Source organism: Rosa chinensis, chromosome 1 (assembly GCF_002994745.2).
Source record: "Rosa chinensis cultivar Old Blush chromosome 1, RchiOBHm-V2, whole genome shotgun sequence".
Lineage (NCBI taxonomy): Eukaryota > Viridiplantae > Streptophyta > Magnoliopsida > Rosales > Rosaceae > Rosa > Rosa chinensis.
In genome coordinates, this window is record NC_037088.1 from 28,973,823 (window position 1) to 28,989,205 (window position 15,383).

Consider the following 15,383-nt stretch of genomic DNA (forward strand, 5'->3'; position numbering starts at 1 on the left):
GTTCGTATGGAATTGTTATGATTTTTGCAGTTTCATACCGAGCGATTATTCTATCTGTGAGGATTTGAGCGTCCGATCGACTTGTGGTTTGGTCACATCGATCGTGGACGTATTCCAGAGACTTTGGGAGGTCTCGGATGTGGTTTCGCCTCGATTGGCGCCACTTTGGGGGATTTTAGTTCAAAACAAGGGTTTCGGACTTAAATCATTTGTGAATCGTTACTGATTTGAGATCATTGGTGATTAGGTGCTTCGAAAGGTGAATTGGACGAGTGGTTGGTGATAGTGTTAATTCAGTTCTGTATAGAAGACGCAGCGGGATTCTGAGGTGAGTAATCTCACGAAGTTCATTCACGAACGGGAATACCTTATTGTTTTGAGAGTTATTAGTTAACTGCAAACTATAGTTGGTATTAATAGGCATTCCTGAGCGGATGACTACATATAGATATGTATTTGCGTGAAATATATATGTTTTGGGTGGTTTGTGGATTTATGAAAACAATATGCATGAAATGATGCTTTTTATTGTTTTGGGGTGTGGCTTTTGGAAAACAAATGATTTGTGGAAATGATTGATTTCGATTTGTTTTGAAAAGCATTGAGATTTGAGAAAAGTGCTGAGATTTGGGTATGAAAACGATAGGCATGAATTGATGCTTTTTATTGTTTTGTGTTATGGCTTTTTTGGAAAACAATGATTATGGAAATGTTGATTTCGATTGTTTTCAAAAGTGTTGCGATTTGTGTAACATTTTGGGTCCAATGCGACTCCTTTAATGATTTGCTCCAAGGGATAGTGCGGCCCGAGGATCGAAGGTCTAAGACCTTGGGCAGAATATCAGGTGACCACGTCTTTGGCAGGACGAGTGGTTACGTTTTCAGTTAGAGCTCTAATCTGTCTGCCATATAGGTAATTCATGGGGTAACGGGAATTGATTATTTACAACTCATGACATTACGTATTTTTAGGGAACGAGTTGCTTCCTTATTAATGGTTTTTAAGGGGACAAGGTGTGAGTTGTTTTCCTTATTAACGTTTTGATAGAAATCAAGGTGTGAGTTGCTTTCTATGGTACGATTATGGTACATTTGATAGGAAACAAGGTGTGAGTTGTTTTCTATGTTTTACTGATAGAAATCAAGGAGTGAGTTGCTTTCTATGTTTTACTGATAGAAATCAAGGAGTGAGTTGCTTTCTATGTTTTACTGATAGAAATCAAGGTGTGAGTTGCTTTCTATGGTACACTTATGGTACAACTAATAGAATTCAAGGGGTGAGTTGCTTTCTATGTTTTACTGATAGAATTCAAGTGTGGGTTGTTTTCTATGTTTCGTTTTAAAAGGAAACAAGGTGTGAGTTGCTTTCTTTTATTTTGATTTGAAAGGAAATTAAAGTGTGAGTTATTCTCCTTTATTTCGTGTTTTAGGAATGCAAAGCGTGAGTTGTTTTCCTTATTTTGGCGTGAGTTGTGCATGTGTGTTTGAGTTACTCATACGGGTTTGCAAAAGCTTACCGGGTTTGTTGTGTGGCAACCCGGTACACTATTCAAACGGTGTAGGGGTTAATCCTGCAGGTTAGGATAATCGGGGCTGAAGCTGAGGTAGAGCCTTTGCAGCTTTACGGTAGGAAGCCATTTTTGTAGCTTTACCGTCGATAAGGACTTCCGTTGTACAGTTAACTCTGAGCTGCATTTACGTTTTATTTTGTTGTTGACAATTTAATTCGTATGCTTGTATAATATATAACTCTATGGACGAGTGTATATTAATTTTGAGGGTTCAGGGCATCAATATCTGTGTAAGTTAAAGGGAAAAAGATTCCAGGTATTTTGTATTGATGACTGGACGTTCACGCATATATAATTATGGGGTTATATATATCGATTTTCATGTGTGTAAAATCAGGGGCGTGACACAAAGCTCAGGCCCAAGGAAAATGAAGTAGACCTAACATCTGAAATTTCATGTGTATTTACGAATTAATACAATTTTTTGTTAAAATTACTGCGATGCCATTGTCAAAAGGTTATGACTTTTTTCTCAGCTCCCTCTGTTCATTGACTGAGACCCAAGCTTTTCTCTCTCTGACCCAACCATGTCTGGTCACAATCTCTCAGTCTATTCACTCTTCACCCCAAACCCCATTCTTCCTCCTTGCTCCTTAAGCCCTTCTCCACTCCCAATAGCTGGTTTTCGGTCAACACCACCGTGGTCGAGGCCCTCGCCGTCGTCGGCATGAACATGGTGCGGTTCAACATAACTGGTGCAACAGGATTTAGTGTGTTCTTGAAAATTGATTTGAAGGATTTGATGGTGTATTTGCTTGATTTTCTCTGAGCTAGATCGATTGTTGGTATGCTACTCCACCACCTACGTACAGTTCTTTCTCTTTTGTACTTGGAGGCCATCGGTTTTTCACATCAAAGAGCAGCTTAACTTTTTGGGTTTTCTGCTGCAGATTCTCTTATTAGCTACTGTTTTTTTTTTTTTTTAGCTGGGAGCTATTTGGGTCCGTCGTGCAGAGTGCAGGCTAGTGGCTCTTATTTCTCAACGTGCGTGGTAGTAAACGAACCATGTTGATTAATTTTATTGACAATAAAGCTGCTGGTCTCCTTGGTAGGTGTTATATATATCCACATACGTGATTTTTAATTGAAGTTTGTGCAAAGAATGGGCATACGGATATCTAATTTACAAGCAATTGCTCTCTCATCAAGCTAAGAGATGATGGGTACCATTGAAGGAAGGGCCTGCTGCAGCATCATAGGTTCAGTTCATGGTCAATGAGTTTTATGCTCATTTACTATTTTTTGCTTCCATTGTTACTAAGTTGGTGTTGGTGATGGAATTTCTTTCCATCTCACTAAGTTAGTGTTCCAGATATCAACTTTTGGAACTTAATTAGGTTGTTATCAACAAGGATTTGTCATTTTTTCTCCATCCCTAAAAGCAGTAGCAGAGCTAACCTTCAATATTGTCTCAATCTTCAAGCAGTAGCAGAACTGGACGAGCACAAGTGCAGTAGCAAAAGAATTGGACGAGCACGAGTGCAGTAGCAGAATTGGACGAGCACGAGTGAGGTAGCAGAAGAATTGGACGAGCAAGGGTGCAGTAGCAGTAGAACTGGACGAAGACGAGTGCAGTAGCAGAATTGAACGAGTGCAGTAGCAGAATTAGACTAGCACGAGTGTAGTAGCAGAAGAATTGGACGAGGACGAGTGCATTAGCAAAACTAGACGAAGACGAGTACAGTAGCAGAATTGAACGAGTACGAGTACAGTAGCAGAACACGAGTATGAGGGCAGTAGCAGAACTAGACGTTAGGCGATGACGAGTATAGTAGCAGAACACGAGTATGAGGGCAGTAGCAGAACTAGACGGAGGATGAGTGCAGCGAGTGCAGTAGCAGGATTAGGCAATGAGGAGTGCAGTAGCAGAACACGAGTACGAGGGCAGTAGCAGAACTAGACATTAGGCGATGACGAGTGCAGTAGCAGAACACGAGTATAAGGGCAATAGTAGAACTAGACGGAGTGTATGAGTGCAGTAGCAGGATTGGACGAGTGCAGTAGCAGGATTTTCAGTGACGAGTGCAGTAGCAGAACATGAGTAGCAGAACTAGACACGAGTACAAGTGCAGTAGCAGAACTTGACGAGTATGAGTGCTGCGAGTGCAGTAGCAGGATTGGACGAGTGTAATAGTACGATTAGGCGATGAGATGAGAGTAGTAGGAGAGTGAGGTCTGAGATTCTTTCTCTTAGCAACGTGTAAAAGAAAGATTTTTTTTTTTTTTTTTTTTTTTTTGCTTTTGAGAAGTAACATAAATGGATTATTCTCAGAAAAAAAAAAGTAATATAAACAGATTATTCTCAGAAAAAAAAAAAAAGTAACATAAATGGATTATTCTCAGAAAAAGAAAAAAAGTAATATAAAGGGATTAGAAGTCAAAATGAGTAGTTAAGAGGGAAAAAAAGTAACATAAAATGGTTATTCTCAGAAAAAAAAGAGTAATATAAAGGGATTAGAAGTCAAAATTAGTAGTTAAGGGTAAAAAAGTAAATTAACTCATGATATGTGGCAAGTGGAGAGCAGATTGTCCTTATTTGTAAGATTTAATCCTGATAAAGGGATTACAAGTCAAAATATGTAGTTAAGGGTAAAAAAGTAAATTAACTTATGACATGTGCCAAGTGGAGAGCATATTGTCCTTAAGTGTAAACTTTTGTCTTTAAATGTTCAAAACCAAATGTTGTGGAGTTTTTTGTGTTTTGAAATGAGTGTTTCTATTAGGACCTCTAAATCTACTCACTTGACCTCACTCTATTATGAATTATTAAATTACATATATAACCTACTATAAAATGACTATTAAGGACAATAATTATACCCAAAAAAATATTATATTTATTTTATGTAGACTTTCCAATTCAATAATATTAGATTGTATTCTTTATTATTTTCCTTATCTATTTTTCATTTTGCAATTTCACTATATACTCATTAAAGTATTCATATATATTTAATAAGAATTAAAAATATTATTAAGATAATGTGACATAAAAATGTATGATATATTGATATATACGTTGAACATGCATTGGTGAAAGAAAACAAAATAAATCCTATTATAATTTATGAACTGAATCTAAGTCTATCCATTATATTTGCAAAAAAAAAAAAAAAGAGTAGCAGTTAAAAAAAAAATATATTTTAATAATTAATCATGAGGTACAAAACGTAGAGAAAATAAATAAACATTAAGAAAAAATGATTTCTTCATTTTCTTTAATAGCTAAAATACAACAAAAAAAAAACCACGGAATAGTTCATGTTATTTTCTTATTGATTAGAAATTAATTTTCGAAACTCAATACCTTGTGTTTGATTTTTTTATATTTTATTGGAAAAACAATTTATGCATGTTGTTTGATTAAGGTATGTATATGTAGTTAAGATTTATAGAGTCATTAAATCATTGAAATGACTAAGTTTTTTATTTTAAAGATAATAATTTGTTTATGAGTGAGGTTATTTGAGGAACTTTAGTGAGGTTTAGTGAGTAATTTTAGTATTTAAAAATTTGATAGCAGGTGTAAAAAGCAAAGAGGTCAAGTGAGTAAATTTAGAGGTTCCAATAGAAAAACTCTTTTGAAATCCTATCAAGGGGGTATATGTAGTTTACTATATTATTTTAGCTTAGTCTCAAGCCCAGAGAGACAGAGATAAACGAGAGGAAGTCGAAGAAGAAGAAGAACAAAATGGTGAACCGAAATTCCTCATGTTGTTCTTCTCCACTCAGAATCCAAATCCTCTTAGTATTGTCGTTGCTATTCTCTCCCGCAGTTCTCGCCAAGTCCCGTCGCCCAATCAGTGTATGTATCTCTTTTTCCTCTGTCAATTTACCACGTTGTGAATTTTTGTCTACGAATTCTGAATCATGGTTGGGTTTGTGTATGTGGGTATTTGACAGGACATTGAGACAAGGCAGAAGAAGACCCAATGTTATGCTGACATTGACAGGTACCCATCTGCAATATCCTTCATCTCTTTGCATTTTCCTGTCAATTTTTTCTTTTCTTATGGCTTCTGTGTCAGTTGTGGAATTCGGTTAAACCCATTAGATATATTTGAGGTTTTAGAGAGAACTCTTTTTAGTTGTTTTCACTTTGCTATATTATGTAACTAGACTGGAACACAAGTGGTGTTTTTCTTAGCATTGTGTCCAATTTCAGAACTGCCAGCATTTAACAAAAAATATATTTTACAAGCTTTGAAACCAAAGCCATTCTAGCCTGTTGCTCGGAAAAATCTATGGCCTTGGGAAGTAAAGAAGCTTGAATTTAGCTGGTGGTTTTGTTGAACAAATTTCATTTGGGTCTTGTCTACTCGTGGCATCTGGAAGCTAGGACATTTACATGATAGGGAAATTTCAAAAATAAGTGGGAAAGTTTTGCATAGATATACATATGCCTAAACATGATAAATAAAAGTCAAATAGTTATATATTAATAACATATGTATTATTTCTTGTACAATGCGCTGAAAGTTCTGAAGGTTGCATTTAGCTGCTGGCCTTATCTATAAATTTGTCCTGAAATGGCCATCCTTCATCAGTTTCAGATCAGAACAATCAGATGTAACAGATATATTTTATTTCCACACGAACCTAAATCCACATTGCTTCTGTTTTTTTTTTTTTTTTTTTTTTTTCCAACAAAATTTCGGTTTCTTTTAAAGATGATAATAGATTGGCATGGGGATTATTTCTCTTACAAATGTGTTCTGCTCTGATTGCTCTACTTTGTTCTTTTACATTTGGAATAGTGGCTTGTGGGGATGGCAATGCAAGTCAACTATGATAGCAAAGGAGAATTGTGTTTTGAAATGCCTCTCTCCAACTTGTTATGAGCTCGTCTATGAGAGTGATCCGGTAAGATGGTGTATATTAGACTCTATGGATTGACAAGTACATGAAAGATTTCTGCTTTTGACTTTGTCATGTTCTCATTGTAGCTTGAAGAAGGAGAGAAAGATCTTCTTAGAGGACAAGAGTTCAAGTACTGTATGCATAAGTAAGTTCCATTTATTTAGGGTTCTTATTTTTTTGGTACATGTTTCATGAGCAACTTAATGATTAGGAATCCAGGATTTTAAGATAACACAAGGACCATGTTTTGAAACTATCAGTGTTTTATTTCATTTATGTCTTCATGTGAGAGACAAATTGTCAATAGACGAAGTGTTCATCAACTGTGCCAAGTGTGTTAATGTGATAGATTACTGAAAACCGTAGTTACCGAGTTTTCAGTTTTCGTTTTGAAGTCCTTGCTATCATTAGGATAGATTTTTGGGAACCATGAACTAGTTCACTAAGAACGTGGAAACTCAAGTCTTCGTTGCAGAATCTGAAAATGATAATCCTGGAGTTCTTGTATCTTTTATACAAATATAGAAAACATCAACATTTTTGCAATAGTTTATAGAATGTTAGGAAGATTAATAGGCTGATTGAGATACAAGTTTGTAAGAGATTGATTTGTTCTGCAGTTTGCAGTAGTGCCTTGGAGTTCATTACATTCTTGGTTGAGCATTCCTGTTTGATAATCTTAATTAAATTGTTGTCTGATTTATAATAGTATATCTTCCATAGAGACTTAGCATGTCATGTGCTGGATTTGAGCTAATAGTAGTCCACCTGAGTTGTTGGACCAGTGAAGGGAAATACCAAGAAGCTCACAGAGAACATAATAGCTGGAGTTTTGATGAGATAGAGTGTTACATTGAATCTTAGCTTTTGTCAGAGGTATAGTGACTAGAAAGTACTCTCTTTGGAATCCAAAGACTAAGCCATTGGCCCAACTCTAACACTGGCCTTTTTGGTTCAAAGAGATGTCTTAGTTATTGTTTAAGTGTCCAAGTCCATTAGAAAATAATTAAGTGAAAGGGATATTTTATTGTCTTAATGACACCTTTTATTCAAGTGTTTGTTTGGTTTTTTTGATGAGTGTATAAGGCCTCCTGTAAGGCAAATCAGATTTTGGAATTAATCATAGTTAGTGTTATTGAAGGTTGATAGCTTCTGATCTCCTTCCCTACTGTTTCCTCTCTTCTCCCTTAAATATCTACTTTTCTAGGTTCTCTGAAAACCAGCAACTCCAAAGCTTCCCTATATCTTGAATTCCTATCTTAAGCCATCATTGTCCTAGAGAACAATTATTTGGGGTTCTTGTGCTACATCAATAGGTATCAGAGCAATACATCATCTCTCCTTCTCTTACTTTTTCAACTACTATGGTTAGCAATGCTTTCATCACGAATTGAGGCTCTGTCTCAAGATTAAAAAGCGATAAGGTGGCAACCAATGAATTGTTTGCATGGGTCAGTTGAGAAAAAGCATTCAAACTTTTTCTGCTATGCTTTGGGATAGAGATGTAAATAAGGATTTTTTATCTTCAGTCCCTAGGCAGAAACCTAAAGTATTTGAGGCAGACAAGGGACACCTACGGTCCAGTGTGTTTGAAGCAGAAAAGGGAGTGCTGTAGTAAATATTCACCTTTTACCCAGAACCTTGTTTCTCTTTATAGACTTATGACTGCAAACAGTATTAGGATGATGATGCTAAATATCACAGCAGAAAACCACAGCACACGAACACAGAATTTTATAGAGGTTCGACAAAAACTTTGTCTACGTCCTCTGTGTGATCTCTCTTGAGAATCACTAGCACTATGGAGAATAACAACTTGATTACAAGTACTTATTGAAATCCCTATGCTAATCCCCAACCTCTTTGCTAGATCTCTCTATCACCCTTGGCCTTCCCTGCCCCTGTGTTTGTATGTTAACTGAGAACTCTCTGAGATCGCTCTTTGATCTCTTTTCTAATCTGATCTGAGGACACATTATATGAGCTCCCTGCAGCCCTATTTATAGATTATAGGTGCTGGTTACAAACATATCACATTAGGATTCCTAAAACTATTAGAACAAGGAAAGAGAGCTAGCTTTCCTATTCCTAACTAGAATAGAACTTACTTTCCAGGTCTAAATCAATAGGAATAACTCTTCCTATTCCAAAACCCATTAGGATACTAGAAGAATTCCTGTGCGCACTAATCTTCACTTACCCATCTGGTTTTGCCTTGAATCCTAATCAATTTAGGCATATCAACGAGCCAAATTCACAACAAGTGCTTACAGTACTAGTGGCAAAAAAGGGAACACCTACAGTATTCGAGGCAAAAAAAGAAAAACAAAAAAAGGAAGCACCTTTAGTATTTGAAGCAGAAAAGGAACATGAAGCAATGATAAAGCAACAACATTGTTCGGGTTTAGCTCTGTTTCTCATATGCACAGTGAATACAAACAGTAAGATTGGCAAATGAGCAACATTTGGCTAAAACCTGTGGATTTTATAATCAGTTGTGCAACATGGTTAAAGACCGTGGAAATTGCCTCTAATTTGTTTTTGGGGATGCTGTTCACAAGCTCGGATTGCCTTCTGAACCACATCCAAATACTTACAAGGTGGCATGCGTAAGTAATACAAATGTGGGAAAATAACACAAACCTCAAAGTCCATGGATGCTGTTTGGTGACTTATTCTATTGGTTTGTTCTCAGCGAACAGTCCATGGAAGTGTGGCATATTCTTTTTGGGCGTATAGAAAGGTGAAAAATTGTTGCTATACGGCTATATCGATACATTTTCTTTTACAGATTGGGATTCAAATTTTTGCCTGCTAAATTTTTGCCACCATAAAGCCCGAGAGGACAGCACACTTTTCTCCTAAAACAGATTGAAGCTGGTGATTCTATTCTCAGTCCAGATCCATACTCAACCAAGTCGAGTTCCTTGCAGAGGGAGAGAAGTAATGCTGTAGCTAGAAAAGTATCCTCTTTGGAACCCCAAGCAGCCATGGGCAGTCGGAAATTAAGGCCTTTTTGGCTCATTGTATTTTGAGTGTCCAGGTCAATGATATAATGAATACAGAGGTGACTAGTCATTCTATTAGCTTTTAGTTTATCAAACTATGTTAGCTTGTTGTCTTGGTCTTTTGTTTGTGATTTTTGTTTTTGGATGTGGATTGCTCATCCACTTGTTTGTACTTTTCTTTTTCAATATAATGAAATTTGGTTTCTCTTCATAAACAGAAACAATATATCTATGGTGGAAGGAACCATCTGTTAAATCAAAACTTATTATGACGATGTATTGAGAATCAAATAAAAAGTGTAGCATAAGAGTACTTTTGAGGGAGGAGCTTTGTTGTTGGGCTAGAAGTATTTGGTGTGGTGGCTTTTTGGCTTTTTAACAAATAATCACAGATTCAGAATTAGAAATGATAATGTTGGCTAGGGAGCATGCATGTGCTTGGTTGGTATATTGCAACCTATAATCTGCCGCTTGTAGTTGATGTCAATATGCATCAGTTAGCATTTAGAAATGATCTTATCCAATGTGTAAGGGTGTTAAAATTTTGGTGCTTTTTCATTGAAAGAGTGGATATAAATATATGACCAGTCAAATTCGAAGGATAAATTCATGGGCAGATGAAGCTAGGAACCAGGATAATTTTTGTGCTTTATGTTCTTAGAGAAAATTGCACTTACTGGACATCGAGGGGTCTTCGATAGTTATGAGCAGCAGCTTTAATTCTGTTTATGTAAATAATGCATGACAGTTTGAGCTACTTAAATCAGTTTATTACAGTTTCTTGACAAAACATGCCTGACACTGTGCCTTGGTAATAATAGAGTGAGCTTCAAATCCTTAGATGTAGGTTTAAGCTAGGAACGTTTTGCTGAACAGGATATAAACCTTACCAGTGGATTGCTTTGTTTCCACACATCATTTTCCTTATCCTTTCTTGAATCTTTTTGTTGATTTTACTTTTGGTTAATGAGGTTGACTAGGCATCTCAATAATGTTGATTTTGCTGTAATGTTGTCTTGGAAGTTACTAGCTTCTCCGCTGACCTTTCCTTTCTCTCCTGTTTAACTTTTTGGGTCTGCTAACCCTTACGTTTGTCTTCGAATATTTCCGCTGACTCATGATGATTTACTTGAGGTCATTATAAAATCTCAGGTATTCATGTTGGCTTGCAGGTTATCTTTGGGGGAGAGCCTTGAGGGTATTAAGGGCTCCTTTAATTATTAAAACTGAGTTCACAGCATCGCTTATAAGATATATGAAGCTTTGATTCTCCTTAAAGAAGGTATGTTGGACTGTCAGACTTCCATTTTCCAGTAATCAATTGGTAATTTTCTCCTCGGTGTTTGCATGTGGAATGATTCTATACACGAGCTGAAGTTCAAATCCAGGTTGTCCAAAGTCCGAAATTATGACTGGAAGCAGTTTTTCCAAAAGAAAAAAAAAATGTGACAAGCATAGACCATTCTGTTTTATTCTTAAACTGTTTCATTTAGTTGTCTACTTGGATGTTTGCATCCATTGTAGCCTGGCGTAAGAAATTCAGATCAGTCGTGTGTTAAGAAATTATGAACCGAGCTACTATGTTGGAATTTTTTATCTTCTTTTTTTTTAATACGTGGAAGTACTGTTCTATCTTCTATGAAATATGTAATTTCCGAAAAAAAGTAAAATAGTTGATGGAGATGAAATGAATCAGTCTGATAATATATCTAGTTTTCACCTCTTTTCTCAGTCTCTCAGATGATATCAAGGGTTATTTTTATCATTACAAGTTTGAGTTGATACTATCGTGTAAACCAAGGCATATGGGGGATGATTTTAGATTTTAGTACCGAGCTGATTGGTTATGATTTCTCTGGAAAACAAAGAAAGGCAAAGAGACGAATAATGGCAGACTACCATTTTGTTGTCATCCGAGTACTCGGTACGGCACCCCTGCCGGCAAATTTTTTTTATTTTTTTATTGAAAGGTACCTGCTGGCATTTATAGGTGAATCCGTGGCAAAAAGAATCTCACCTGGGTGTTAGTACTGCCTATGACATTGGTGTTCAACTACTCAACAAAGGGTTACGTAGCAGCCAGTCTCCCCATTTAGATTAAGTGACAGGTCGGGTAAGCCAGTAACATCGAATCTGCTTTGCTTCCTTCATTCGTGTTCTTGCCATATATTGGCTTCCAATTTTCAACTCAAATTATACAATCTGTTCTATCAAGTTACCTGCAGGGAAAATAATAGTTAAGGACCTATAGCATGTAGCCATGTTATGTATAAGCATTATAGTACTGTTGGTGGATCTGGCGGTGTCAGAACCTTTTGGAAAGAAAACACCGGAAATGGAGGAAGTACCTCATCTTGCAGCACAACGGCAGGAAAGAATTCGACGTAGCGAATGCTAACTCAGATGCTTGCCACAGTCTAAACAGAACAAATAGATCAACCGGGTTGGGTTCCTCCACCCTCAGTGATAGTGAAACTTAATGTAGACGGAGCGACCGGCATCTTTGGGGTTTACCGGTGTTGAAGCCTTGAAGGAGGGAACATGGGCAGGTCATGGGCGGATTGGAGATCCCTTATCATGGTAAATGGGAAGCAAGGGCGGTATAAACACAGGCAATGCTTCAAGGATTGAAGCTGTGTAGGGCTTGGGGTTTTTGGAGGATTGATGCGGTAAGCGACGTGTTGGGTGTTATTAAATCTCTGCAAACTAATTAATGAGCTTGATTTCAGCGCAGTAGGCCTCCTTATGGAGGAAATTAAATTTGTTCCTGTTGTGGAGTACTGCGCTTGGAGTTTTGTTCCCAGAGATTGCAACAAAGTAGCGCATGAAGCTGCAAAGCATGCCTTAGCAATTAGTTTTGCAGTTGATAGGAGGCGCAACTCCTTGGCCAATTGTTCCAATCCATCAAGACAGTTTGTCAAGATCGATAGTCAAGTGAGTCATAGTGCTTAGTTATCAGTTCCATCGTTTCCTAGTGCTTAACTACTAAGCTGCTCTGTAGCATTGAATTCAAGTTGTTAGTGTTTAATTTTTCAGTTGAAGTTGTGAGGTTGACTCTTTCCCTGCCTAGGTTTGATCCCAAGTGGTTTACCTAGGAAACGTTTAGTGAAGCCACTAAATAGCAGTGATAGCACCAGGAAATCTCATTTGTAACTAGTTGGGATTTTCCTGTATAAAACTTTCAATAATGAAAACAATGTTGGTTGCTAATTTACTACAAAGCTTCAATCAGTAAGCAAGACTACGATTGTCAAAATCCCTCGGATAATCACCCGATCTTTGTAATGTGTTCTTTCTATGAATTACTTGCCTACATTTCATTATATCCAGGTAACTTCTCCCAAATTTCCTTAATTAATTAATAAATCATTTTAGATCCTCCTTTAATTATACCACGTATCCATATATGGGTGAACATATTTATTATTGTCTTTTTTTTTAAAAAGATTCTTGTTATAATAGTTACGATAGAGTTCACGAACATGCTGAGAAGTTGGTACAGCAGAGAGGGAATTATTAAGGATCTTAGCTAGCCGTACGGAAGACGGGAAGAGAATATCAATGCTAGCTGTGTACATTATTCTCTGTTTTTACTTGCATTAGGCGGCACAGAAGACAAAAGCAAGCAAAAAGTTTATATATCTAGCTACAGTATAAGCAACGGATTTACGAGATAATTCAACGATCAAAGAAAATTGTTAAGGAAAAATGGCTCGTTTCTCACTGATTTTTTTGCTGGTGATTTCGTTGCTTGTGAAAGCTTTGTATATTTTCTTGAACAAAAAGAAAGAAAATGATGAAGAGGTCTATATAGTGTTCAATTCAGAATGCAAAACATATTACAGAATGAGAGTACTAGTCAGCTATTTATACAAGAGTGTCAAAGTAGTTGGCAAAATACACTTCTACCCTTAACACCCCCCTTCAAGCTGATGGTAGGGAACCTGGCATCAGATTGCAGCATATGAATGAAATCTGAAGAGAACCAAGAATGCTTGTTTCCAAAGGTCAACCAGGAGGAATAAGTGGTAGAGATTGACATAGCTTCATTGGATGAGCGACCTGCCTACAGTACAGTGTAGTTTTATTTGAAGGAGTGGACATGAGCTGCTTGGTGGGTTGATGCCTTATAGATAGTCTTCGAAATTATTGTTCTTTAGACACATTTAAAGGGGTGTCACTCCTAGACACAGTTGAAGGCCCTTCAGTACTTGGGTTTACAGTTTCATCTTTCTTCTCTCTCTTCTCTCCATTTTCAGTATTCTCAACATCAGTGATACCTTGAGTAATTAGGTCCGCAGTTTCATCTTTGTTCTCTCTCTTTTCATTTTCAGTCTTCTCAACATTTTCGGTCTCACCATCAGTTACAATCACGTTGGTATCTTTTTCCATAATAATTGCAGATGCTTGGACTGGGGCTGAGGGAGATGGAACCTGCACAGTTGCACATTTGCTGACTGCTCCTTCAAAGGAGTTGATAGACCTGGAAATTTGGAATGATCAGATGCACGATTGCCAGAGCTAAGAGAAGCCCCATTGTGAAAAAATGTGAAATTTTCATTTCCAACATTGTTGCTCAACAAATATCTAGAATTAGGTGCAGACTATGGAATACCAATACTTGGGGTGAATGGAACCATGTCTTCACAGTTTGGGGCAGCAGTAGGCACATTAAGAACTGAACTGGATATCATGTTGTTCTGTGGTATCCCAAAATGTGTAGTGGAAACAGGTGATATCGATGGTGCATAATAATGATGAAGATTGGAACCAGAAGATGATGTGTTGAAATGATTATATGCAGGTATATCAAATAACACACTAGTATTGGTAACATTAGGCAAGAAACCAACATTTGATGCAGCATTATCTAAAGAATGTGCCATAAAACAATTACCAGTATATTGAGATGACAAGATTGCATGAGATGGCATTCCAGTACTTGACATTCCATATTTCACACTTCGGGAGGAATTGGTACTATAAGTGCCAGCATTGGAAGACATGGTATTTTGAGTTTGAAGCACCATTATTTTCTCAAAATCTCTCTCAACAGCCAACAATTGAAATCGAAACTCTTCCATAGAGAAAAATTTGTCCATGGCTTTAATAACCACTTTGATGGTGTTATACTCGGAAGGCAGACCGTTCAGAGCCAAGATGATAATGTCTTCATCAAGAAATGCACACCTGCAAAAGCCAATTCATCTCTAATAGATTTGACACGTTGAAGATACTTGTCTATAGAATCATCATTTTTCTGTAATGTATGTAGATTGATCTTAAGTTGCATGACATCAAATCTTGAAACTGCACAATATTTGTTCCTCAAATTGACCCATGCCTCCCTTGAATTTCTACTGCCAACTAAAGAGAACAAAGCTTCACTCGATACAGTGGCAGATATAAAACTTAGCACTGCCTTATCGTTTTTGTTCCATTCCATAAATTCCCTAGTAATGTTAGTAGTTATCCCATCGTCAGTAATCAGAAACTAAGGCGGAGATGGACACAAACCATCAATGTATCCTATTAAATCAAGACTTTGGAACAAATTTTCCATTTGAAAGAACCATGGAATGTAACTATTGTGATCAAGCCTCAGAGTAATCAAATTCTGCATACTGGAAAGAACATAAATGGTGGGAAATTGTGTATCTCTGTTCATGATGAGAATGAGGATGAGCAATATCAACAGTAATGTGATTCCAAACCAACAGTAATCAAATCAACAGTAATACTGGAAGTTCTTCACATGAAACCAAACCAAATGTAGACAGCATGTATTTAACGAATCTCTAGCATCTTGAATTCTCCCATTCAATTCCCCTTCTATTCTCCTTCATCTACTATTCTCCTACAATGCTAGCAAAGTACGTAGTTCTATTAAGAACAATAAAAAAACACAATCCAAAATTCCAACCAACTCTCCTCTGTGATCAAA

The 15,383-nt window shown here is 36.9% G+C and overlaps 1 protein-coding gene across 2 annotated transcripts; it reads left to right on the plus strand.

The window, feature by feature from the left end:
- The first annotated feature begins 5,195 nt into the window (after positions 1–5,195).
- On the plus strand, positions 5,196–11,162 carry LOC112192844. 2 transcript variants are annotated; one of them, XM_024332743.2, is made up of 5 exons: positions 5,196–5,376; positions 5,475–5,524; positions 6,329–6,434; positions 6,518–6,576; positions 10,592–11,162. In XM_024332743.2, exons 1-5 carry the CDS (start codon positions 5,263–5,265, stop codon positions 10,704–10,706), a joined length of 444 nt encoding a protein of 147 aa, XP_024188511.1. In that variant the 5' UTR covers positions 5,196–5,262; the 3' UTR covers positions 10,707–11,162. The 2 variants fall into 2 exon arrangements, with proteins under 2 accessions (XP_024188511.1, XP_024188520.1); XM_024332752.2 differs by having other exon boundaries at positions 10,612–11,162.
- The last annotated feature ends 4,221 nt before the right edge of the window (positions 11,163–15,383 follow it).

Bases quoted from the DNA above. Each gene is read 5' to 3' on its own strand.
- LOC112192844 (XM_024332743.2), top strand. From the start codon at position 5,263: ATGGTGAACCGAAATTCCTCATGTTGTTCTTCTCCACTCAGAATCCAA. The intron at 5,525-6,328 runs GTACCCATCTGC...CATTTGGAATAG, and splicing joins TGTTATGCTGACATTGACAG to TGGCTTGTGGGGATGGCAAT. The intron at 6,435-6,517 runs GTAAGATGGTGT...TTCTCATTGTAG, and splicing joins TCGTCTATGAGAGTGATCCG to CTTGAAGAAGGAGAGAAAGA.